The sequence below is a fragment of the Schistocerca piceifrons genome, chromosome 2, assembly GCF_021461385.2.
Source record: "Schistocerca piceifrons isolate TAMUIC-IGC-003096 chromosome 2, iqSchPice1.1, whole genome shotgun sequence".
NCBI classification, from domain to species: Eukaryota; Metazoa; Arthropoda; class Insecta; order Orthoptera; family Acrididae; genus Schistocerca; species Schistocerca piceifrons.
Genome location: NC_060139.1, coordinates 96,784,338 through 96,812,206, shown reverse-complemented (window position 1 = coordinate 96,812,206; position 27,869 = coordinate 96,784,338). Strand labels below are relative to the sequence as shown.

Genomic DNA, 27,869 nt, shown 5'->3' with positions numbered 1-27,869 from the left:
GAAACTATCATAGATAAATGAATGAAATTTTGAGAGAATTTGCATATCATAAAAATCCACCTCTCGTACTACATTCATTAATATTCTCCCATTAGGAGGTTCTCAAAATATATTTTCTGCAGAAGAAACTTAATATTTTTGTTAATAAATTTAAAAAAGTATTTCTTAAAAACTATAAAATGGATAAAGTAGATTTTTGTATAGTTGACTCTATTAGCATCTAGTAACATACAGTAAAAATATTAAGGTCCTACATCAAATAGTTATTTCAGAAATGGGTCAAATACTTGCCTAAATTAACATGGGTTGTATAGTCAGGGTGTGGTCCCCTTAAAACACTACGAAAATGGTCTCTAAATATATGCTAAATGAAATGTTTCCGTTTCCCCTCGTGAACAGTGTTACAAATCACTAATAATCAATACCTTTATCTATGCATTATACTTCTATGGCCGTAAAAGCCCTCTACTAGCAATATTTAACCATTTCCCAATGTTTTTTAAACTCACACGAGGCAGTGTAATATTTACGACCTGTTTTTATAATGCCAGGCAAGTGGTCCCTAAGTATCTATATCTACATCTACATTTATACTCCGAAAGCCACCCAACGGTGTGTGGCGGAGGGCACTTTACGTGCCACTGTCATTACCTCCCTTTTCTGTTCCAGTCGCGTATGGTTCGCGGGAAGAACGACTGTCTGAAAGCCTCCCTGCGCCCTCGAATCTCTCTAATTTTACATTCGTGATCTCCTCGGGAGGTATAAGTAGGGGGAAGCAATATATTCGATACCTCATCCAGAAACGCACCCTCTCGACACCTGGCGAGCAAGCTACACCGAGATGCAGAGCGCCTCTCTTGCAGAGTCTGCCACTTGAGTTTGCTAAACATCTCCGTAACGCTATCACGGTTACCAAATAACCCTGTGACGAAACGCGCCGCTCTTCTTTGGATCTTCTCTATCTCCTCCGTCAACCCGATCTGGTACGGATCCCACACTGATGAGCAATACTCAAGTATAGGTCGAACGAATATTTTGTAAGCCACCTCCTTTGTTGATGGACTACATTTTCTAAGGATTCTCCCAATGAATCTCAACCTGGTACCCGCCTTACCAACAATTAATTCTATATGATTATTCCACTTCAAATCGTTCCGCACGCATACTCGCAGATATTTTACAGAAGTAACTGCTACCAGTGTTTGTTCCGCTATCATATAATCGTACAATAAAGGATCCTTCTTTCTATGTATTCGCAATACATTACATTTGTCTATGTTAAGGGTCAGTTGACACTCCCTGCAACAAGTGCCTATCCGCTGCAGATCTTCCTGCATTTCGCTACAATTTTCTAATGCTGCTACTTCTCTGTATACTACAGCATCATCCGCGAAAAGCCGCATGCAACTTCCGACACTATCTACTAGGTCATTTATATATATTGTGAAAAGCAATGGTCCCATAACACTCCCCTGTGGCACGCCAGAGGTTGCTTTAACGTCTGTAAACGTCTCTCCATTGATAACAAAATGTTGCGTTCTGTTTGCTAAAAAGTCTTCAATCCAGCCACACAGCTGGTCTGATATTCCATAGGCTCTTACTTTGTTTATCAGGCGACAGTGCGGAACTCTATCGAACGCCTTCCGGAAGTCGAGGAAAATAGCATCTACCTGGGAGCCTGTATCTAATATTTTCTGGGTCTCATGAACAAATAAAGCGAGTTGGGTCTCACACGATCGCTGTATGCAATAAAAGAAATGAAAAGGAGGTGCTTCTGTTCGTATTAGTGAACGGTATTTCAGATCACCAGTTATCTATACGTTATCCGTCTATGCCCGCAGACACAGGCCACCAGAGATATTTAATAATTTCCAAATCTTTCTTGGAGTAAATTAAAATACTATAAATAGAAACTGAATCGAAATTTCCTGATGTAAAAATTTATACAGTCTAGGCCACGACGAATGTGTGCAATAAATATCCGCTTTGAATATGTATAGAAACACAGAAAAATTCTATGCTTTGTATTATAGACGACTGCCTACCTAAAATGGATCAGTGCAAGATAACATGCATCGACAGAAGAAATATCTGGTAATTTTTTAGTACAATATTATTGATATTTCGCTGGAGTCACACCTATTATATACCTAGTAGTGACGCTACGGAGTAACTCATCTAATTTCTTTTCCTTCTTCTTCTTATTAATATTATTATTATTATTATTATTGTTATTAGTCTACTCCAGTAATTAATATCCTCACCGGATCAGACTACAGGAAGAAACAGGAACCATTTCCGTACATAGTATAATATTTGACCTCGATCTGTAAATCTGATATGAATATGACAAGTCCCTGCAAAAAGGCACCACGTAGAAAGAGGCTGCAAATAATGGTTACCTCCTTCCTGCGAACCACTTTTTGACAGATCTGAACAGACCTTATCCAAGACAGACTGCAGGTAGTTTGCATCTTATTTTTAGCCAATAAGAAGCATAAGAACAAGGTTAGAGAGATTACTGCAGGTAAGGATGCATAGAGACTATTGTTATTCCCCGGTGTCATTCGCGAGTGGAGTCAAACTCGAGCGATAAAGAATTACACGAAATTCCTTCCTCTTTATGGCCTGCAATGGTCTACAGGATATATACGTGGAACATGTGTAACTATGTAATTTCAAGAAACTGGAAGTGTGAAGGATATAACACACTATTGAAAAAATAATAGCAAGTGGTGAGTGAAATGAAACTAATATTTTAGCAGCCATAACAAAGAATCCACATATCGGTACAAGGCAGTCTGAATGTACGAGTGGGCTCAAACAGGGCAGTGTTTGACCAATACCGCATTCCTACGTATTTCATCGTCAACACACTTCATCCCGTCAACATCGTCATTGCAATGATTTTAAAACCCATAAAAATTCTCCGAATTTTGTCTATGTAATTAGAAAGTGAAGCCGCTTTCTATGAAAGATTTTGTTTCTAGGTGAAGCATCGTTTACAGCCATGAACGTATCAACTTTTGCAATATGGGTAATGGTTAGTCGAAGACGCGCACTGCCATAGAAAACTAGATAATCAACGACCTTTCAAGGATCACATCACTCTAAGTACGTCCACTGTTTATCACGGAGTTCTTGTAGCCCCCGAAATTCCTATAGAAGAATACAGTGCTTAACATCCTATAGATTCCCCTGGATGCCAAGCTGTCTGAAGTACTAGAAGTACTAAATTAGCCCTAGGATCAATCACAAAGGAAAGGTGAAACGGAAACTTAGCTACCGGACTTCAGATGGGCCGATTAGGGATTGAACTTCACAAAATGCCTTGTAGTAACTTTATCTTACAGGGTACACGAGGTTAAGAGATCACAGCAGAAGGAAAGGCATGCTGGTATGCACCTGACGAAAAGTTTAACGAACTATACTGATGAGTGTTCCTGAACTGTATTGACATTTGAAAAATACTCTCACTGTATTAATCGTCATTATTCATGGAGGGTGTAGATTGGCTCAGGGACGCAACATGCACGCTTATGTGTTCACACACAAAGACTCAAATATCCACAGAATAGCCAAGGAAAATATTTATCATTTTCTAGTAAAAGCTGAATCGTTAAATTGCCTTTTGACTCGCAGCGGAAAGAAATACGAAACTCAGCCGGGTTCACAGTGCATGGAGTGAATCGTGGCAGGATGGGAAAAAAGTTAGGCCACATCCGAATGTAGGTACATGTTAATAAATTTATGCCCCATAATGCTTCTAAGAAATTACTTTAAAATATCAGATTTCTAACCCGACAATACTGAAGTAGCTCCCATCCAAAAACACTGTCAATGTCCGCACGGAAGCAGCACATCATGCTCACAACAAACGGCTCAGACACTACTCTGCCATTAACACTGCACTAAATTCTATCCTCCTCGCCGCCACGCCCAGAGACCGAAAATCAGCAAGACGAGTTTTTTTAGTGGTACCACGCGACTACTCCGGTGAGAAGACAGGAGAGACAACTCTTTCGACTTGCTCAAAAGTTTAGATCAGGTGAACGTCTGATATCTGAAAACGAGGCATTCCTTGTGCCTGGGTCTGAAGGAAGCAATCGCGACGCAGCTCTTTAAGAAAACCCTCGCAGATAACGTCCCGCCTGAGTGGCGCCTCAAGGCAGCTTCGAAAATCAGCTCAGCTGCCGTTCTCAGCCCTCTGCTGCAAAACGGAACCAACAAAGTCCACCAGAGTTCACCACGTTACATGCGCTAGAAATTCCATCCACGTTTATTCAATCCAGCGATCATCCAAGTCTAAAAGTGGGATTTAAGTACATGCTGTCTTGAATATCAAAAACTAAAAATAGAGCACACTCAGGTTGCATTACCAGCACTATATTTCTCTCTGAGAAAAGACAGACAGAAAAAGATCACAGTAGATCTTGTTAAAAACCACGAGGTTTATGAAAGTTGAATTCAGTGCCACCTTTCTATTGGTCCCTGACTTACGATGGGATTATAGCTACAGAACTCTGCTGTTACTATCATAGATGCTGCCACAGGTATCGAAATGGTATCAACATCACAGGTATTTCACCTACTCTGCACAGATAATTACAGACCTTTTGAGCACAACACTTAGTGTTCAATTGATAGGTCGTTCAGGATACACAAAATGGCCTCCACACTCCCCAGACCTAGCACTTCCTGACTTTTATCGGTGAGGAACCTGAAGAGAAGAGGTCTAAAAAGAAATAGAGAGTAATCAGGAAGATACAAATATGATACGATCCTGAGCTGCGTTAAGTCCAGATGAAAGTCAGTGTGCAGTGTCGTCTGTCCGAAATCGCTTTTCAGCATGTGTCAGTGCTCACAGTCAGCAATTTGAGAATTTAACGTTACAGTTATCATAATAATAAATAAAAGAAAAGTGTCTGAGCTACGTATTTGTTACATTGAGATGCGCAGAGCTGTTAACAGTGCTGTTATGTTGCTCTCAATTAATCAAGTCCCTCACTATTCATATCGCTGAAGCCGTCTTCGGATGGCTTTCCACAGCTACAGAAAGAAGTCCATTATAAAAATTTAAAGTGTCTCATTCGGCGCCTATGAACTTAAAAATTGTTTCGGTACGTTAGGTAACTTACTACATTTTCTGCTAAAGCTTAACGAAAATGGTATCGAGATGCGTACAGGGTGTTCCTCTTAAGAGTCATCAGGGGATTTTCTCTAGAGTTGGCGGCAGATATTTCCAATCTCATCCTTGTTATGTGTAGCTGGAGTCAGCCCACGCTCAATCGAAGGGTCACGTAAAATTCCGCTTTAATAATCATTTTGCTCCTAACGGGAAACAAACCGACGCTTTCTGTCGGCATTGGTTGTCCCTCGAAGGAATTGATGAGCAGTATTTGTTGAAGGTAATTCCAGTTAGGTAATACAAAAGAGAAACTGCAAGTATCTGAATATCTGCTGAAACATCAGGGAATATGCACTCCTGGTACCCCTACCTAATATCGTGTAGGGCTCCTGCGAGCACGTAGAAGTGCCGGAACACCGCGTGGCATGGACTCGATTAATGTGTGGAATAGTGCTGGAGGCAACTGACACCTTGAATCCTGCAGGGCTGTCCATAAATCTGTATGAGTACAGGGGTGTGGAGGTCTCTTCTGAACAGCACGTTACAAGGCATCCCAAATATGCTAAATTATGTTCATGTCTGGGGAGTTTGGTGGCCAGCGGAAGTGTTTAAGCTCAGAAGACTGTACCTGGAGCCACTCTGTAGCAATTCTGGACGTGTGGGGTGTCGCATTATCCTGCTGGAATAGCCAAGTCCGTCGGAATGCACAATGGACATAATGGATGCTTACGTACACTTACGTACGTTTCACATGTCAGAGCCGTATCTAGACGTATCAGGGGTACCATGTCACTCCCACTGCACACGCCCCACACCATTGCAGAGCCTCCACCAGCTGGAACAGTCCCCTGCTGAAATGCATGGTACATTGTACATTCTACCTGGACACAATTTGAAACGAGACTCGTCCGACAATGCAACATGTTTCCACTCATCAACGGTCAATTGTCGGTGTTGACGGGCCCAGGCGAAGAGTAAAGCTTTGTGTTGTGCAGTCATCGACGGAACACGAGTTGGCCTTCGGCTCCGACTGTCCATGTCCATGATGTTTCGTTCAATGGTTCGCACACAGACGCTTGTTGATGGCCCAGCATTGAAATCTGCAGCAAATTGCAGAAGGGCCGCACTTCAGTCACGTTGAACGATTCTCATCAGCCTCAACGATGTGGGAGATTTGATGTTTTACAGGTTTCCTGATATTCACGTTACTCACGTGAAATGATCGTACCGCAGAATCCCCACCTCGTCGCTACCTCGGAGATGCTGTGTCCCATCGCTCGTGCGCCGACTGTAACACCACGTTCAAACTCACATAAATATTGATAAGCTACCATTGTAGCAGCAGTAACCTGTCTCCCAACAGCGCCAGACACTTGTTGTCTTACATAGGCGTTGCCGACCGTAGCACCGCTTCCTGCCTGTTTGCGTATCACTGTATTGAATACGCATGCCTATACTAGTTTCTTTGGCACTTCGAACAAACATAGCTTTTGCTCACATGGCTTTAATCTATCATTTCCGAAAAAAATCACATTTTAACTGGTAACGAGCATTTCAACAATTGGTAACTAACGGGCCCAAAGATGTCTGTGCGTTACCGGAATTTAGCCCGTGCGAATGTTTGAATTTGCACTTGCAAAGAAGTAATTGGCTTTCTTCAGTGCTGGAGAACTCGAAAAAGGTACAATGTATCGAATTTCTTCATCGATTATTTCTCAGCACAGCGTCCCCTGAATGACCCTTACATGAATTCGAAATTGATTATGACCACCCTGTAGGGTCTGGATGGACGTTAAAAAACCAGAAAACGGCAGGGACGTATTCAAGACTGGAAATGGGGGAACATGTGTCTGGAGCATGTGTCTGGAAATGCATCGCTGCCACGTTACGTGGCCCTGACGAATGAGAGTTCCATGTGTGCTGCAGGTGAGAGGGATAGTAGTAGTTGTCATGTGGGATACACATAATTGTAATTTCGCTCACACATCTTGGCGGACCACTTGTCTCGAGTTAGTACAAGGATCGTCTCAATATCCTGTAGCACCTAGTCACCAGATCTGGTGTACGCATAGTCCGGCTCCTCCCTGCACGTTCAGTTGCCTGAAAGGACGCATGATCACACAAACGCTCAAAAATGGCTTGAAACGTTGTGTACTGTGGTTGGTGTCTGTGTGGGTACGTGTTTTGGTGTAGCCTTATGCCTTTACTGCCTCTCGACGGTTTCCATCTGCCTGGTCGTACAAAACAACATCTCGGCTGCTGACGCCGCGCGGGATTAGCCGAGTGGTCTGCGGCGCTGCAGTCATGGACTGTACGGCTGGTCCCGGCGGAGGTTCGAGTCCTCCCTCGGGCATGGGTGTGTATGTTTGTCCTTAGAATAATTTAGGTTAAGTATTGTGTAAGCTTAGGGACTGATGACCTTAGCAGTTAGCACACTGGACGCTCATTCGGGAGGACGACGGTTCAATCCCGTCTCCGGCCATCCTGATTAAGTTTTCCGCGATTTCCCTAAATCGTTTCAGGCAAATGCCGGGATGGTTCCTTTGAAAGGGCACGGCCGATTTCCTTCCCAATCCTTTCCTAACCCGAGCTTGCGCTCCGTCTCTAATGACCTCGTTGTCGACGGGACGTTAAACACTAACCACCACCACCACCACCTTAGCATTTAAGTCCCATAAGATTTCACACACATTTGAATATTTGTTTGATTGCCGACGCGAGTACCGGACCTTCTGCTGCTTACATCACGCAACTTCAATCACACAGCCTGTAACACACAAGGAGCACACGGCAAGTGGTCAGAGGAACTGTCAATCTTCACTGCCATCTACCGTGGTAGCGATGCACTTCGGACACATGTTCATTCTTCAGCGCCATCTGCCGTGGTAGCGATGCAGTTCGGACACATGTTCATAGGACTCTTTTCCTCCATCTAGAGTCAGTAATCCATCCCTGCAGTTTGTCGGTTTTATTAACGTTCAGCCTTTGTATAAAGTGACCTGTTACAGCTTCCTCAGTCAATATGGCTTGGTATAACGACTGCATAAAAGGCTAGAGAAAGCACCGGATGTGGCGTCGGGCGTCGGCTGCTGTAGTCTATGCGCTATATTTGTCTTCGTACAGTCCCGGCAGAAGTGGTCCCCTAACGGTTGGTTGGTTGGTTGGGGGAAGGAGACCAGACAGCGTGGTCATCGGTCTCACCGGATTAGGGAAGGATGGGGAAGGAAGTCGGCCGTGCCCTTTCAGAGGAACCATCCCGGCATTTGCCTGGATTGATTTAGGGAAATCACGGAAAACCTAAATCAGGATGGCCGGACGCGGGATTGAACCGTCGTCCTTCCGAATGCGAGTCCAGTGTCTAACCACTGCGCCACCTCGCTCGGTGGTCCCCTAACGCCCCACGTTCACATCGACGTCTGTTTCACAAAGACCTTAAATCGTCCGTCGTGGATCTGCAGGGGCATCGTGGACTGATAGGGTAAATCAGGGTGAAATGCTGAACAAAAAATTTTGGTCTCGTAGAAAACAAGAAACTGTTTATTTAAACAAAATAAAAACACTCTCCTTTCACAAAATACATAAGTAACACATCCTGTTTAAGGGACTACAAAATTAGAAAGAAATCAATACTTATTTTTATCCATGTATATGGGTGGAATGGCGAATGCCCTTTGAGTGAAATGGTGAACTTATTTCCCATTGCTTTTTGCCACATACGTCACACATAGATTCATATTGTGAACAGCCTTCATGCAGCCAACATTGGCAGCAAATACATTTGATCCAATCCACATCCTTTTTAGTGCAACTCTACAGTTCACAGCACCCTACACAACAACGCTCTTCATCATCCGCGTCGTTATCATCGTCTTGCAATTGGATATCCAGCGATGAGTGGGATTCGGTATCAGTGGTAGACGCTTTTCGTTTCTTGGGCTGCTTCTTTTTGATAACTCCTTTGGTAGTTTCTTTGGTTATGGTTTTTCCATTGGTTACGGTTTTTCCTTTCGTCCTCTCTTTAGCATTTGCTCTACTCTTCATTGACTCATTTTATCGTTTTCTGTTCCGCAGGTTGTCGATGTTTTCTGGAGAAGTCAAAACCTCAGCTAAAGCTCTGGACTTCTTCCTTGCAGATGCAACTTTATCTAGGATAGGTATCGGCGAAATATGGTCCAAGAGTTTGCCAGGGGTTATTTGAGATTCTTCTGTTGCCACTGTCGAGGTTATATCTGTTGCTTCTGATAAAGACTGCATGTTTTCCTGTGGATTTTACGCCTGTTGCGAACAGCCCAGTGTGGTGACGCTTGTATGTGTTAAAGTTCCTGATCGTTATCTACGTCTGCTATTGCTTCTTCCGATGGATTAGGTGTCTCCTGCCAGTGCGAACAACTTGGTCGAGATGAAGTAGGTCTGTTTTCATGTCGTTCGTAGTTTTCCTGATGTTGAGCTGAAGCTGATGTTAGAAACGCGTATTCGGGGATGACATCGGATTAAGCGGGATGATTCCTGTGCTTCTGAACCCCGATATTGCATTTTCTGTCGTAGCTGCTTGTACCCATGCCTTTGTAAGCAGTCCTCCGCACACTCGTCTGGAAATTTTTCTACTTGGATTCATTTTAATGTACGAATTGCAAGCATTTTAATAATACGATTTCAGAGCTTTAAAAAATGCTCTGTCTAGCGGCTGCAGATAGTGTGTGGTGTAGCTGGGTAGACAGAGCAAAATTATGTTTTTTTCTTCTGCAAACTCTAATGTATCCACGCTGCTGCAATGAGAGCTATGTCCATCCAAAATAAGCACGACTGTTCCTTCAGGCTTCCTCGGTGCAAAATGGGTCCTTAGCCGCAGGAGAAAAATATCAGTTGTTACCTACGCCGGCTTTTGTGACATGAAAATCGTGGAACCCGGCGGCATACCGTCATTGTACTCGGCCTTTTCATTTTTTCCCTTCAGAACACAAGCTGGGGGTAAAAGCAAGCCCTCTCCATTGCAGCAAGCGATTACAGATATGGTTTCACCCTTTTCACCGGATGTTATCGCTGGAACGCTCTTAGACCCCTTTGCTGCCAACACGTAACTTGGTCTGTTATTCAGCTTCATCAACGTTGAATATATTTCCGGTCATATCAAGGAGGTTATGCTCTACCAAGATGTTCTGCAGCACTGAAAAATAGCCTCAAACGTTTTTCGTACTTAAACCCCTTGACCGTGTTTGTGAAACTCCTTCCAATTTGCGGATTGTGAGTTCCGGATTTCTTTTTAAGAATAAATGTAGCCAGTCCATTACAGCAATTTCCTTTTCTCGGTTAAATTTGTGATGTTGGTTATATTTCTCAGCTAGCTTATATGCCATGGTACGTACGTCTGTCTTCGTATGTGCAAATCCGAAGTTTTGTAATTTTATGATATGTTTTACCAACTTTTTCTCACATTCATGTGTTAGTACAGGCGGCACACCCAAAGGTTTTTCGTAAAGCATCTGTTTGCTAATCGTTTCCTTAGCGTTGACCATGGAACGTGAAACTCCTTTGAGGCTTTATTCAGGCTCATTCCATTTTGCACCGCTTTTACGGCATCGTTAAGTTGCTTCTCTGTCCAATCAGCATAGCAGCACAGCTGGATCCTTTTTTTATTTTGTAAAATGTAGGCATCTTTGCCTGGAACAATGACGGTAGTTAGAACATTTACTTTTTTAATCCCTGACAAACCAAACTGTACTCGCAAATATATATATATATATATATATATATATATATATATATATATATATATATATATATATATCGTTAATTTAAAAATTAGTTTATATATATATATATATAAACTAATTTTTAAATTAACGATTGTATTGAGATGTCGGATAAAACAGAATATAACTCTCGCATTTCATGACTTCTCAAAAACCCTGGTTGGGATGTACCTAAATAAAAGCTTTACACTTTACACATAAGAAAAGTCCTTCACCGTATCACCCCTGCTCGAGTTCACCATTTCTGCCATTTGCTATGGGAGAAACGGTGAATAGCACGGCAAGAAGTTCAAAACACTAGACGCAACGATTTCTAGGTTATGTAGTACATAAGCAGTATAGGAAGGCAGAATACGTCAAAATAGTACCCCGCAGACTACGCTACCTGAAGTAACATCAACAAATGCATGCAGCATATAATAATTATTTAGCATGAAAACAGTTTTGTTCAAAGTACTTACGATTTTTAAAACTGAGCTGGTTTTCAACGCCGGCCGGAGTGGCCGAGCGGTTCTAGGCGCTGCAGTCTGGAACCGCGCGACCGCTACGGTTGCAGGTTCGAATCCTGCCTCGGGCATGGATGTGTGTGATGTCCTTAGGTTAGTTAGGTTTAAGTAGTTCTAAGTTCTGGGGGACTGATGACCTCAGAAGTTAAGTCCCATAGTGCTCAGAGCCATTTGAACCAATTTTTGGTTTTTAACACGTGCACACTACACAGATGATCAGAGACTGTTGGCGTGCAGACATACAGAGACATCTGTTTAACCAGTAAAGAATTAAAGCAATTCACCATTTCACCCGATTCACCATATCACCCTGACTTACACTACACTTGTCGTTTGAAATTAGGAACGAGGAAGCATTAGAGTTTAACGCCCCGTCGATATCGAGGTCATTGGAGACATAGTACAAGCTGGAATTGTTTCAAGCATGGGGAAGGAAATCGGCCGCGCCCTTTCATATGAACTGTCCCGGGCTTGCCTGGAGCGATTTTGGGAAAGTAAGGAAATCTTGAATCTGGAGGGCCGGGTGCGGATTTTAACGGTCGTCCTCCCGAATGCGAGTGCAGGGTGCAAACCATTGCTCCACCTCTCTCGGTGTTGACCTATGTGGCGGTTTGCATATGTGGCAACTATGTATAGGGTGCTTATAAATAAGGTTAAACTTTCAAACCCCTGTAGAAATATCAGCACTGGTCAGAATGACGTCAAATTGCAACGGAATATTACCGGAGAAGTGGAAAACGTAAACAGAAAAAAATACTTAGTTACAAAATGTAGCAATAGATGGAGCTGTAAGCATCATAATTTAGTGGTCGACTACAAATGACAGGTGAGTCATACAACAATGCCTAAGGTATACGTCTGACGTTAAATAAACTGTGCAACTCAGTGTGCATGGTTGTACAGGTGTGATACTGTTAGTTACGTAAGCCCATCCAACACGGCAACGTCGTATCACATTGGATGGGAAACCTCGGTTTTTAACTGTCCTGAGGCCAAAACCGCATAAAAACTGTCAATCAAAATCAAATCGGATTATTAATTTCCGTGTGACTGACGCAAAATTTGTTCAATATGCTGTCCACTATTTTCTGCAACAAGTTGAAATCGAGAAACAGCATAACTGTTCAAAGCGTTTCCGGCGTCACGTTCAGAATATGTTGCGCAATGCGTGCCTTCCGTGTAGCTACGTTCGCAGTCGGAACACTGAACGCAACATCTTTCATATAGCCCCACAGCCAGAAGTCACAAGGATTAAGATCAGGTGATCGGGACGGCCAGGCTGTAGGGAAATGACGGCCGATTACTCTAGCATTTCCGAAATACCGCTTCAGCGGCTGCTTAAGTGGATTTGCTATGTGCGGAGGTGCGCCATAATGCATAAAAATGATCACACCCACGCTGTTGGAGAGCTGGAATGACGTGGTTGCGCAAAAAATACTCGTTGCGCTTACCAGTGACGGTACAGGTAGCAGAACTGGAAACACCTGTCTCTTCTAAAAAATATAGTCCTCTGGTAAATGATACCGGAAATCCGCACCACACATGACATTTTTAGGATGAAGTGGTAGTGGTTGATTTGAGTGTGGATTTTCCGTTGCCTGTATTCGACAATTCTCTGTACTGATATATGCTGCCAGATGGAAGTGGGCTTCATCGGTCCACAAAACCTTCCACGGCTAGTCATTGTCCACTTCCATGTGAGCAAGAAATTCTAAAGCAAAGGTCTCTCTGGCTGGCAGGTCAACAGGAAGCAACTCGTTCACATGCCTAATTTTGAATGGATACCAAAGAACGATATTTCGTAGAATTTTACGCACGGTGCTCACGTGTATGTGAAATGTTCGGGCACTTCTCCGTGCACTACTCGTTTGCACACCACTACTCGTCTCCTCCTGCACTGCTGTGGACACTGCCTCCACTGACGTCGAATCAATTCGTTCCCTCCCTCTACCAGGTTGGACACCAAAAGAACCCGTCTTTTCGAATTTCCTAATAACGGCAGTCATCGCACCAACGCCTTTTTTCAGACCCTACAGTTCCAGGAGATTCTGCAGAGCGACGTGTGCACAGTCATACAGCATAACAAGTAGAGCGCGATCCTGCATTGAGAGAGTCATAGTGATCTTCGCAGAAGTGTAAGGACGAAAAGCCATGCACCCGGCGTGTTTATACCAACTTCTATGGGTCGTGCGCCTGACAGGTGTTTTCATTTACGTCTTCTGACACATACAGCGCCATCTATTGATCAATTTTCACACTGTTTTTTTTCTTCAGACACATGTTTTCCCCCTTCTCCCATAATATTCCATTGCGATTTGACGTCATTCCGACCAGTGGTGTTATTTCTACAGTGCTCTGAAAATTTAACTTTAATTATACTCACCATGTATATGCTGTACTGAAGATTCATCCAAGGCGCCTGACCTCGGAAATACGAATTCTTGGCTAATCTCCGGAATGTAACACCAAAGCTCCTAGCAGTGATTGTCAAACCATGTTCACAATCGGTTAGTCAGCGATGCGCTGCCTTGTTCACCACACGCATACCCGTAACAGACTGCTCAATTAACGTTGTTACACTCGCGCCAAGCGTCACATCTGGACGCGAAATTCGGATACTGTAGACGCCACATCTCCGAAAAGGACATCCATCCTCATGACTTTCAGCCACAATTTAATTGGACTCTGACATGACTTCCAAAATTACGTGTCAGGATAGGAGGGCCGTTTTAACCTGTCACAAGTGAATACTCTGATCTAACTGGAACAGTGTATGGTTGTATTAGCGTGTATAGGACAGTAATATGATTCGAGTACCAACCCTGTGTACGGAATACTTTATCTAATACGACGTTTTGTATTATGCCTGTTCTGTGTCTACAAGACAGTGAACTTGAATGACATTATGTCACGATATTCTTGCATTTGGAATGGTTTGTTACGACCGTATAACCATCAAAGGTTCTTTCAGCTCAGCATGTTGCGAAATGGACAGTAGAATTAAAAACTAGCGAAATTGCTCTTGAGGGTGGTCAGCGTAAAGGACTGCCAAAACCATCACAACATGGGAGATAAAAGGATTATTTAACAGGCTTCACTGGCATATTAGAAGCAAAAGTACAGCATACAAGTTTTGTGAAAAATTCGGATATGAATGTCTTATGAGCATTTGGACGATAAAAAAATAAATAAAACACCACTGTAAAAGTTCTCTTATACTCGCCAACGAAGAAAGGGCAGTCCAAGTAAGGTGGCCATGAGATGGGGATGCGAGAGATCGGTTAACCTTTCATCACAGATCACAGAAGGCGAAGTCGATTTAAATTGCTCAAATTGGTGTGAGTTGCACTACGTAGGGTGCAAGGCGTTCCATCTTTCTAGTTGTCGTGGAAAATAAAAAATAAATACTTTAGAATTTTACTTGAGTCTCCTGTACCGACTTTACAGAAAATAACTGATAAAAGATGTCACTTGTAAAGAAAAATTTCAATAATTTATGCCTCCCTAGAAAAGTGACTTGAATTTTGAAAAAAATACGGGATTCTAAGAGTAGATTATTGGAATAACCGTGCTGTTTACTAGAATGTTCACCCTATAATTTTTACCAATTACCTTAGCTAGTGTAACTAGTTCCTGTACTCGCATAGTGCATTGAGTCGCTTAATGAGGTTATGCCATCCACTCGTCCTTGGTAAAGATTACCATTGCGACGCGAACGGCGGTTTTTCCTATAATATTATTAGAAATTACTACTTGTGCGAAATATATTTTCATCTGCCGTTGTCATACATAGTACGTCTAAAGTCGCATCAACTATAAATATCATTTCTCGTGATGGCTGACGACCTCTGTCACGCCGTAACGCTGATGCCAGTTTGTATTAAACGTTCCGTAAGTTGAACACGTCACAGAATATAATCGTAAGCAAGTTATGGGGTAGCATTAGTATAAAATCGTCGTGCACAAGTTGACAACTGAGCCCCGATGAGAAGGTTTGCAGACGATTATGCCAGAGAACAGCGTGAGAAAGCTTTTTATACTGAGTTCAACACACTATATTCATTTTTGGTAGGAGAATCAAACAGTAAAAAGACAATATTTTAAAGTTCATCTTGGAAATGTGAGTTTTAGTTAGATTATGCATGCCTAGTGATCTTATGGGCTGAAAAACCTTTATTCTATACATTGTAGATTTCTGAGTAGTTTCTACTTTTAATCACGCACAGGTTTCTGTTACTCATGCTTCTAATCTTTGTTGACTTTTTCTGCTTAATCTGGCTTCTGGAACACAATTTTTAGATCTGATTTATCGGTTTATAGGAGGTCCCTTTTGTCTTTCAATTATTGATTGCCTCTTCCAGCTGTGCCAGCGACGATATATGGATGTCTTAAATTAATTAGAAGTCTCCAAATAGGTCACTAGAGTGCAAAATACTGTAATGTCTACCACAAATATTTGCTATTCTGGTTTGGAGTTTTATGTATGGATGCCACTGTGGCGTTACAATAGTGTTTCCTATTAATATAATTTTATCTAAAAGACAAAACAATTGTTAACGAGAAACAAACTAAACTCGCGCCATGGATTAACCATCGTGATCTGATATATGCTGGGTGCAGATACAAGTGCATTTCCATTCCCGTGTACGAGTATACAATGCAAAATCCAATTTCCTCTTCAAACAAATATCGCAAACAAATCGAGGAGACCGTTCACATGGTCTCTATTTCGAGAAGCGTATCGTATAGAGCAGCAGAGTTCTAACATGACAGCACCGCTGGCCGCAGACGCCTCGCTGTGAATACGAAAGGGCTGCAAAAAGGAAAAGAAGAGAGTTACATAATTATTGTGTATCATTTACTTCACCATTATTCACTTTCCTTAAAACAGAACAAAAGGAGTGACTTCTAGAAGGGGCCGCCTTCACCTTTCTGGGAATGAATGCAACATCAGTAAATACAAATTTCCAAGAAAGAAACGTGCGGTGGTGGGGGAGGGGGGGGGGGCACCATCAGTTCTGTGGTGGGTCGCGCAGTCTCTGTATCCCTGACATGGCTACCAACACACAAATGGCAAAGATACTATCATTTTTATTTCCCCATGACTGGTCTTCGTAATGGTCTGGTTAAAATTATAAATTATTTATACTGACTAGTGAAACAATCGTCGTCTCGTACAGATTATGGAAAACTATTTTGAGAAGACCAGACTCCTAAACTAAGATTCGAGTAATGTCCGAAGCCCACGCATTCTGATGAAATGTTATATACACAAGGTAAAACACTATATGACAAATACTTGACCATGTCCTTTCCGTCGCCGACCTTGCACTACGAAACCGAATGTCTTGAAGTTAGAGATCTCCCGGATAGGTAATTCCAACTGCATTCCTGTTGTGGCCGTGTCGTTTTCGTACTTCACTAGTCGCCTCATTAAGCTGTTGAGATTACAATGTTTTATAGTGTCAGGAACTTGAATGTGGTCTTCAAACTGCCTGCCATGAAAGTAACAAGATATTCTTTGGGAGCATTAGTGCAACGATAACTTATCAATAGAATCATATCGTAATTGTATGGAACCTCTAGTTTCCAGTAGAGTACCCTGTTCACAGACAACAGCATTGACTTTATCCGGTCTGTAAGATAACATTTATTCCACTCCATTGTGGCACGGCGATACAGCAGCTTTGTATTGCAATTAATATTAAAGAAAATGTTGTATGTTGCGCAGTGGTCTTTATTGGTAGGAAAACACCGCGTTACCCCGGATAGGACATCATCGCGCTATCTCGTGCGATGTGGATAGTAGCAGCGTAGAGTAAGACCACGCTTATAAACCGTAAACATGGCCCCAATACAGAGTGCCGCTCTCATGCGTGAACCAATAAAGAGCACTGTGAATGTAGGACTGCTTTTAGTATTAACTGTAAGGTAACCTCCAACCATAGGTTCAACACACATGGTCTACTGCCGCGCGGGACTATTGAGTGGTCTAGGGCGCTGCAGTCATGGACTGTGCGGCTGATCCCGGCGGAGGTTCGAGTCCTCCCTCGGGCATGGGTGTGTGTGTTTGTCCTTAGGATAATTTAGGTTAAGCAGTGTGTAAGCTCACGGACTGATGACCTTAGCAGTTGAACACACATGGTCTACTGAGTCACACTTTCCCAGCTCTATTAGATTCAGTGCGAAAGCAACTTAAAAAAATGAGGATTGCACAGCGAGTACTGCAATGTTTGATTTGAAAGGTTACGTTTAGGAATCACTAAAAGCTGCTGCTGGAGTAAGCAACTATTGTTTACAAGTTTTGGTCATAAAATTATTATTAGGTAACAAAAAATTATTTCCATCAGTCTGTGTGGCAACCTTACCACTGTGGCGTCAATAAAATAATACTGAAGTAAAACAAAACGCAGCCTGTGCCACTGACACAGCCGTGAGTATCGTTTGAACGCTTCCGTATGAAATGGCCGTGCGCAGAATCACGGTTTTGGGGGTGGGGTCTTACTGCTCGGTTCCTGTTTGAGCTAGGATCACGGGGTTTCTGGTTTCGTCCGGAACAGCGGCCATTTTTATAGCCTTTCGAACATCTGTTTTATTGTACCTATGTTGCAGTATATTAAGCGAGACTTTAACGACGAACCGGAGCTGGTGCCCAGGCAAATTGTGCCAATCGATTAATTCATTTTGCAAAATATTTTAATTCGGTCGAAATTATACCTACACCAGATCAGCCGTTGCACGAGTCAACAAAAGTCTAGATCAGTTTCCAAGCTATGGCGGGCTATTGGCAAAATTACGGTAGAGTAAATGTTGGGAACCAGAATGAAAAATGATTCTATTAAAAATGGTTCTATTATAGCTCAATTAAAGGGTAGTATGTCCTGGACACAGTTAGGGATATAAAAGATGTGAACTAGCTTTCAGACTTATCTGTCAGCTTCAAAAACATTTGAATCAAACCATCGTGATATACACGGGCTTTTTAACGAGTTAGCCCTACTTCCTCAGCGGAGTGAGCTCTCTTATTCGCGAGGTATTGGCACTCCTGCATATCGCAGTTTATAGGCTACAGTTCGTGATCATGTGCCCAAAATCCAGAAGGACCGCCAACCATAGTACAGTGTATATAATATCACAAGGAACACATTGTGTCATAATGAGATTTTCACTCTGCAGCGGAGTGTGCGCTGATATGAAACTTCCGGGCAGATTAAAACTGTGTGCCGGACCGAGACTCGAACTCGGGACCTTTGCCTTTCGCGGGCAAGTGCTCTCGCAGGAGAGCTTCTGTAAAGTTTGGAAGGTAGGAGACGAGGTACTGGCAGAAGTAAAGCTGTGAGGAATGGGCGTGAGTCGTGCTTGGGTACCTCAGGTGGTAGAGCACTTGCCCGCGAAAGGCAAAGGTCCCGAGTTCGTGTCTCGGTCCGGCACATAGTTTTAATCTGCCAGGAAGTTTCATATGTTGTGTCATATTGTCATATTGCACGACGTGACAAATGACATGTTGGGTGACATGAGATGATGTATCATGTTACTCTACTTGACACGATGCGTTACATTACATGAAATGGGTACTAATAAGTAAAAAAGAGCGTATATGTGAAGTATGTTTAGATCTGAATGTCTTTGAAGCTGCCAGATAAGTCGAAAAGCTACTTGCCTTCTATTACATCCCTAATTCTGGCCAGGACTTTTCGACTTTTTTTGTGCTGTGATAAGAGCATTTTTCTGTCTGGTATCAGCCGGCCGAAGTGGCCGTGCGGTTAAAGGCGCTGCAGTCTGAAACCGCAAGACCGCTACGGTCGCAGGTTCGAATCCTGCTTCGGGCATGGATGTTTGTGATGTCCTTAGGTTAGTTAGGTTTAATTAGTTCTAAGTTCTAGGGGACTAATGACCTCAGAAGTTGAGTCCCATAGTGCTCAGAGCCATTTTTTTTGTCTGGTATCTGTATATCAGTAACGTGGCACCTAAATACAGGATTATTCATAAGTACTACCAAAGTTTCAAAAAGGCGACTATATGAAAACTGCAACACATATAGAAAACTGACACACGTCAGTGGATAGGGAATTCCTCCAAGTTCCGACTCGTATATGGGCCGTAGCGTATTTGCTGAGCGCTTCGCTAGAGGGCAGGCGAATCACAAAATGTTGATAAATCATCCGCTCCGCACTGTCACATCGAATTGGCTCACGCCTGCCGATAGGCAGCCCAGCGAACAGAATTTCGAAGCGGGCTACTGTCGTACAGACTTCAGTGAATCGCGTTTACATGCTCTTCCACCCGTATTGAAGTTTCCTGCATATTGGGAACATGTAAAGTGCTTCAAGACTTGGATACATGTGTCGTCTTTCTGTGTGACTTGTGGTTTTAGAACAGTTGACTTTTGAAATTCAGAAGGTACTCATGAATTGCATTGTCTACACAAGCGATTGCAATCGTTCTCGGCGTATTCCAATGACGAATTCTTCTCGGGTTATCAGCCGATTGGTGGCGTCGTCTTGTCGCAACGTTTCGATGAGTTTCGTACCCATCATCTTCTGCCGAAGTCTTAGTTGTAATGCATTTTAATTCTGTCCAGTGTTTCATTAATGCACGTAGGTTTTTTATTCTTAATTTTTTTGTCGCCACATGCAGACTGATACTACACAAGTAGATATAATTAATTTTATTTTACCTGATAGTGATCACTTGACCGAAACAGGTAATGAATGAACGTTAATTTTATGATGTCAATTATCACATTCATGCTGACTTATCAGTAAGTAGTATGCTCGCTGCAAACAGCAACATGCGATGTGCATCTATTTTTGACACACTCCAGGAGGCTGTTCAGATGTTCTATAGATACGATGCTCCGTTCCGCCGTCAATCTAATCTGTGATTGACAAACGTTTATAAGTGCTCACGCAGCACATTCTCCAAGACCAGGGCCGGCCACAGCGTGCTAAACTTCACACGTGCAATGCGTGCGGGCCAACTGCGGTCCACGGCCAGACCCGGTATTCGGTTTTGTTCGGTCCTACTCGGAAGTATCCGGAGCAACACGACATTTGATTTAGCACTGCGATGTGGCATTTTGCGGTTGGCACAACTCTCTCAATTCGGTAGAATCGTGGTATCAGCGCTGTTTAGCCTTTTTGTTCGTGATATGAAGGACGTTCACAGGTCCAGTGCCTGTTTGCACTAAACGAGGTATTCCTTTAAAATAAATGGGAAGGAGAGAAGAGTCGGATGAGAATTCTCAATTGGCATAAGAGACGGGTACTGCTTATTTGCTACGAAATGACATTATAATACATGCAGGAAGAATTTAAACTTTTAGATGACAATGATAGAGCAAAGAATTCCAGCGATCGGCAGAAGGGGTTTCAAAAAATGGTTTAAGTGGCTCTGAGCACTGTGGGACTTAATATCTGAGGTCATCAGCCCCTATAACTTAGAATTACTTAAACCTAACTAACCTAAGGACAGCACATACATCCATGCCCGAGGCAAGATTCGAACCTGCGATCGTAGCAGTCGCACGGTTCCGGACTGAAGTGCCTAGATGGGATTTGTTGTTCTGTACATCAATAAGCACTTTGTACCAAATCTGCAGGCATGGAGCACCTGAAGAAATTGGCGGTATGAATAGTAAAATTTGTGAAGTCGCACCCATTATTCCAATTTAAGTTGCAACAGTTTTCAAAGAAAATGAATGAAGAGTATGTGGACTTCGTATATTACTGCAATCCCTGAACGATTTTTCGATTTAAATCTCGCTGTTGTTGACTTTATGAAGGAGAAAGGAGGGCAAAATTAAAATTAGAACAACTGGAGTGTAACGCCGACTTCGTATTTCAAGTGGACTTGACTGCACACTGTCCACAGTAAGACATTGCAAGTTAACTTCTTTCTGATTTGCAAAAAAGAAAAGCATTGTCACGTAGAACTAAAATATGGTGTAAAATAGGCCTATTTGCTGAGTGTATTTATATATTTTGATGATGCCATTATGGCTTTATCACATTAGGACATGGAGTAGAACAGGTACGATTTACCTTATTTTATCCCTACATTTCCCAGTTTGTATGAGAGTATATCGTGATATGAAATGCTGCATTGTTTTGAAAGATACACAGCTCAGTAGTTGTACATTTTTTATATTGTAGATGGTCATTACTCACTGGAACAGGTCATCGTTGAAGATCTTTTTATTATGATCAAAGACTGGAAAAAACTGTATTTTATTCTTATACTTATGTCTCAGGAAGATTTGGGGCATTCTCTTGGATTATACCAATCGTAGAAACATTTGGAATACAAAGAGTTTGGCGAAAAAGCAGATTTACCACACTGACATTTTCTCATATGAATCTCACTCGGGAAAGAAACGTCGTTAAAGACTACTGAAGATCTCACACGTCGACAGTAATTTCTCACAAACCACGTAGAACTGTTCATTTTGCCGGAAACAGACGCTTACAATTGATTATCAATCAAGATACATTTTCACTGAAAACAATTCCAGATAACTCTTCCATTCATTTGTTGGTTCTTTGGAATTTATTCATAAGACATACAATTAATACACGAATGGGGACAAAGTTATCTCTGTATACATTCGAAAATATTCCTGTAATAATCTTCTTTGGACATGGGCATATAAATGAAAATGTGAAATAAATAATAATCGGGTTTCGAACACCGGCCGGAAATGTGTGAAGCCGTGAAGCTAGCCATTGTACCCCTCCTTCCGTTTAGCTTTTTACTCACTGAAAGGTACAGACAGTAATTCAGAAACTTTGTCTGTCGTGTTCGCATGAAAAATCGCGCTTATAAGGATAATCCGAGATAGGCTTTCTCTTATTGTGACTGCACTTCTCGTGAGCAAAGTTTCTGAGAAGTCGGATTATGGCACTGACCACGATCTCCTCTTAAGTTTCAAGAAGCTTCACTGTACAAAATTCACGACAACAACGAAGGGCCAAGAGTCGTCAAATGTGCGCCAAGCTTTCGCCCTTACCTTCTTCACTCACTTCGCAGACTATATCAAAACTACACTACTGGCCATTAAAATTGCTACACCACGAAGATTGCGTGCTACAGACGCGAAATTTAACCGACGGGAGGAAGATGCTGCGATATGCAAATGATCAGTTTTTCAGAGCATTCACACAAGGTTGGCGCCGGTGGCGACACCTACGACGTGTTGACATGAGAAAAGTTTCCAACCGATTTCTCATACACAAACAGCAGTTGACCGTCGTTGCCTGGTGAAACGTTGTTGTGATGCCTCGTGTAAGGAGGAGGAATGCGTGCCACCACGTTTCCGACTCTGATAAATGTCGTATTGTAGCGTACCGCAATTGCGGTTTATCGTATCGCGACATTGCTGCTCTGCTGTTAGCAGAATATGGAATCGGTGGGTTCTGGAGGGTAATATGGAACGCCGTGAAGGATCCCAACAGCCTCGTATCACTAGCAGTCGAGACGACAGGCATCTTACCCGCATGGCTGTAACGGATCGTGCAGCTACGTCTCGATCCCTGAGTCAACAGATGGGGACGTTTGCAAGACAACAACCATCTGCACGAACAGTTCGACGGCGTTTGCAGCAGCATGGGCTATCAGCTCGGAGACCATGGCTGCGGTTACCCTTGGCGCTGCATCACGGACAGGAGCGGCAGCGATGGTGTACTCAACAACGAACCTGGATGCACGAATGGCAATACGTCATTTTTTCGGATGAATACAGGTTCTGTTTACAGCATCATGATGGTCGCATCCGTATTTGGCGATATCGCGGTGTACGCACATTGGAAGCGAGTATTCGTCATCGCCATACTGGCGTATCACCCGGCTTGATGGTATGGGGTGCCATTGGTTACTCGTCTCGGTCACATCTTGTTCGTGTTGACGGCACTTTGAATAGTGGACGTTAAATTTCAGATGTGTTGCGACCCGTGGCTCTCCTCTTCATTCGATCCTTGCAAAACCCTACATTTCAGCAGGATAATGCACGACCGCATGTTGCAGGTCCTGTACGGGCCTTTTTGGATACAGAAAATGTTAGACTGCTACCCTGGCCAGCACATTCTCCAGATCTCTCACCAATGGAAAACGTCTGGTCATTGGTGGCCGAGCAAATGGCTCGTCACAATACGCCATTCACTACTCTTGATGAACTGTGGTATGGTGTTGAAGTTGCTTGGGCAACTGTACCTGTACAGGTCATCCAAGCTCTGTTTGACTCAATGCCCAGGCGTATCAGGGCCGTTATACGGCTAGAGGTGGTTGTTATGTGTACTGATTTCTCAGGATCTCTGCACCCATATTGGGTGAAAATGTAATCATATTTAAGTTTTAGCATAATGTATTTGTCCAATGAATACCCGTTTCTCATTTGCATTTCTTCTTGGTGTAGCAATTTTAATGGCCAGTAGTGTACATCTGTGTATGCACAACACTGCGTCAGTGTGTCTCATTTGCCTGGTGCTGCGTGGGGCACAGTGGTGGTGAGCGCTTGTGTGTGGGGCAGATGCGGCCAGGGGCCCCCAGCCGGTGGCCGCCGCCCCGCCGGCCGGCGCTGCTGCCGCTGCCGCTGCTGCTGCTGCTGCCGCTGTGGGTGGGGCCCGCGCCGTCGCAGGCCCACGAGGTGGCGCCCTGCTCCTTCAACACCATGTGCTCCTGCAAGTTCGGCAGCCACACCGACGTGCCCACCGTCCGCTTCAGCGCGCCGCCCTCGCTGCACGGCCTCCGCGACATCACCTGCGTCGGCGTTCCCTTCTCCACCATGCCAGGTAATGCGCCGCCCGGGCATCTGTGTTCTCTCGTGTCTCATTCCATCCTACATCAGGGTTTCACAGCAAACGTGTGAAACTTCTGCGTTTATTTCTAAAACTGAAACTGTTGAAATAACTGAGTAGGTGAAACTTCCTCGTTTTTCTACTTAAACTTCCGAGTGTCTACTGAATGTTCTGAAACTACTGCTTGTTTCTATCATTTCATTTTACTGACCTACAGAATTTTACCCGAAATTTACTACTCAAACTTATCATATTCATTTATGGCCCAAAATACAGGGTGAAAAGTATATAAACCGACAAGCTCTGGGTGGTTGTAGGGGACATCAAAACAAATATTTTTCCCTAATATCATTTTTTCCTATGAGGAGTATTTAAACAGGTAGAGGAAGATTTATCTGGCGGCAAATTGATTAAACCAACAACACTTTTCCATTTTTTGTGACCAAGAGACAAGAACTAGGTAGCAGATAAGGCCCAATTAACACCGACCCACACATTAACGAAGAACTGCACCTGATGAGCGCAGGTAACTGTGGCATGTGGGCTGCCCTCACTCCAAAGATGCTAATTGTGCATGTTCAAGACTCCATCAAGCCCGAAAGTTGCTTCATCGGTAAACAACACAGAGGATGGAAATTTAGGATGCATTTCACAGTGTTCCAGGTACCACTGCGAAAACTGTGCTCTGGGTGGATAGTCAACTGGTTCCAGGTTGTGGACACGCTGTAAGTGAAATGGACGTAACAATTGCTCTCGAAGGACTATTCTTACATTCGTATGATTCGTCCCCATGTGACGTGCAATTGCACGAGTGCTGATTGAAGGATCCCGCTCCACATGCTGCAAGACAGCTTCCTCAAATTCCAGATTTCTTACCGTGCGACGGCATCCCCGTCCAGGTAATCTGCTAAATGACCAGGTCTCACGCAGACGTTGGTACACAGCATGAAAGGTCGTATGATGCGGGATACGGCGATGAGGATATTTTTGTTGATAAACCCGCTGTGCAGCTCACCCGTTGTGGTGCGCTGTGTAGTACGCACCAACCATATCAGTGTACTCACTCCAGGTGTATCGCTCCATTAGTAAACACAGGCAATGCACTACTACGCTGGTGGACAGCAGTTTCTACAACTGAAGAACGTAATACGCCCTCTAACTACTGAAGATCGTAATACGGCCACTATCAACTGAAGAGCACAATACGGCTTCCAACGGTTTATATAATCCTCGTAGGAAAAAATGACATTAGGGAAAAATATTTTTGATGTCCCCTACATCCTCCCAGAGCTTCTCGGATTAAATACTTTTCACACTCTATACTAATGCAAGCTGACTTTTCAAATAATTATGACAAAAGACTGGCCCTGAATTACAAGAAATCCTAACAATAAGCTACATATTTTCATAACTCACTTACCTCACACAGAATCTTCATAACACGAACTACAGCAGTAACAGCAAGCAGCAACTAAAACCAGCTAAATAAAATGATTCTAACTACTGTAGGGTCTAACTACTAATAGCCATGTACTTAGCATTGGAAAGATTTTGTTGCAGAGCAAACAATGTATTTACCAGATTTTACCTTATTGATTGACATCCAGTTCCAAAAATTATAGCCCGCATCTCGTGGCCGTGCGGTAGCGTTCTCGCTTCCCACGCCCGGGTTCCCGGGTTCGATTCCCGGCGGGGTCAGGGATTTTCTCTGCCTCGTGATGGTTGGGTGTTGTGTGATGTCCTTAGGTTAGTTAGGTTTAAGTAGTTCTAAGTTCTAGGGGACTGATGATCATAGATGTTAAGTCCCATAGTGCTCAGAGCCATTTGAACCATTTGAACCAAAAATTATATAATAGTCAATATTTCTGTTTCCGAATCATTAGCAAATACGTTAATCATCATTTTACAATCCATTTCCAACCAACATTAAATCTTCATGAAGGACATGCGTCCCAATCGTCCGCCCGCCCTGAGACTGCTAACCCCAATCACTCTTAACTATTAACTTATCACTTCGATTACTTCAGCCGCAGAATCTCTTAGCGAGGGCATAGAAGGCTCTCTGTGATATTAATGCAGCCTAGAGCACTTCCAACATACAAACATATAAACAGGCTACTTACACGTGCTGCATAAGCAGACGGCGAGTGAAGGCCATTGAATAGCGAGTGCTGTACCTCATTTATCGTCACAGGAATAGAGTATGGAGTGGTTTTGACACTTGCATGAAAGTGGAGATCGATCCTCAAGGAAATTGTGGGAAACAATTAGATTGTCTCTATATTTACTGTCGTATTCCAGATCTGCTACTTCACGCTCTAGATCTGCGGGATTTCCGTAATGGAAGCTTTTTCAGTTTTGCCATTCTGTTGCACTAAGAACCTTCAATTACATAGGCCTGCAAACCATAAGGACGAAAATAACTTTCGCATCATGTGTTTCTGCCCAGTAGCATTTCTCGATTGAACTTGGACCATATACAGAAGAAACTGTTACACTAAACGAGTGGCGTTCAGTAAGCAATGCGATTATCTGGACGGGAAGGAGCGCCTGGTCCCCGGCACAAATCCACCTGGTGGACTTGCGTCGAGGTCCCGTGAGCCGGCCAGTCTCTGGATGGTTTTTAGGCGGTTTTCCATTTTCCATGGCGGATGCGGGCTCGCTCCACTTATTCTGCCCCAGCTACACTATGTCGGCGATTGCTGCGCAAACAAGTTCTCCACGTACGCTTACACCACCATTACTCTACCACGTAAACATAGGGGTTACACTTGTTTGGTGTGAGACGTTTGGACCACTGCGGCTGCGGCAGGGACGGAGCCTCTCTGTCGTTTCTAGGCTCCCAGTTTACGATACAATACAGTACAATACAATACAAGAAACGCGATAGATTTTTTTCTGAAAGCAGGTTGATTTTAGTCCGGATTCCAGTACACCAAATTATTCTCCACTCGTTTGGCTGCGAAACCCTGTTTTTCAACGTAATCTTCGTTCAGTGCAACGGCCTTGCACCACGTTACCGGAAGAGCCTGCATGAGCGCGTACCACTCTACTGGTCGCCGTTGGAGTCAACGTCTTGCTGCATCAATAACCTCCCCATCATCCACTTACCGCTTCCCATGGAGTGCATCCTTCATTCTGGCAAACAGATGGAAATAGCAAGGTGCGAGATCAGGGCTGTAGGGACCATGAGGAAGAACAGTCCATTGAAGGTTTGCGAGTTCCTCTCGGGTGCAGAGACTTGTGTGTGGCCTTGCATTACTACGAATGGAGGGAAGTTCATTTGCATTTTTGCAGCCATGAACAGTTGCCTGAGAGCAGCACAGTACACTTCAAAGTTGATCGTTGCACTATGGGGGAGGATATGAAAGAGAATAAGCCCTTCACGGTCGCAGAAGACTGTCGTCAAGACTTTACCGGCTGAGGGTGTGACTGCGAACTATTTCTTCAGAGCAGAGGTGGTGTAGCACCACTACATGGATTGACGTTTTGTTTTCGCTTCAAAGTGGTGAACCCATGTTTCATCGCCTGTGTCGATGTTCGACAGAAAATTGTCACGGTCAGCCTCATAACGTGTAAGCGGTTCCGCATAGGTGGTCCTTCGCTGCTCTTTATGTTCTTGTATTAGCCAGCGAGGAACCCACCTTTGAATACCCCAACTGTTGGACGAGTGTGTCAACTCTAGCTTCAAAAC

General features: G+C 43.4%; 1 protein-coding gene across 1 annotated transcript in view; it reads left to right on the top strand.

Moving 5' to 3' along the window:
• The first annotated feature begins 24,048 nt into the window (after positions 1-24,048).
• LOC124775174 (chaoptin-like) overlaps positions 24,049-27,869 on the top strand; it is a 165,040-nt gene continuing 161,219 nt past the window's right edge. Inside the window, exon 1 of the mRNA XM_047250013.1 lies at positions 24,049-24,169. Coding sequence (XP_047105969.1) covers positions 24,049-24,169 — 121 coding nt within the window. The remainder of the gene's footprint in view (positions 24,170-27,869) is intronic.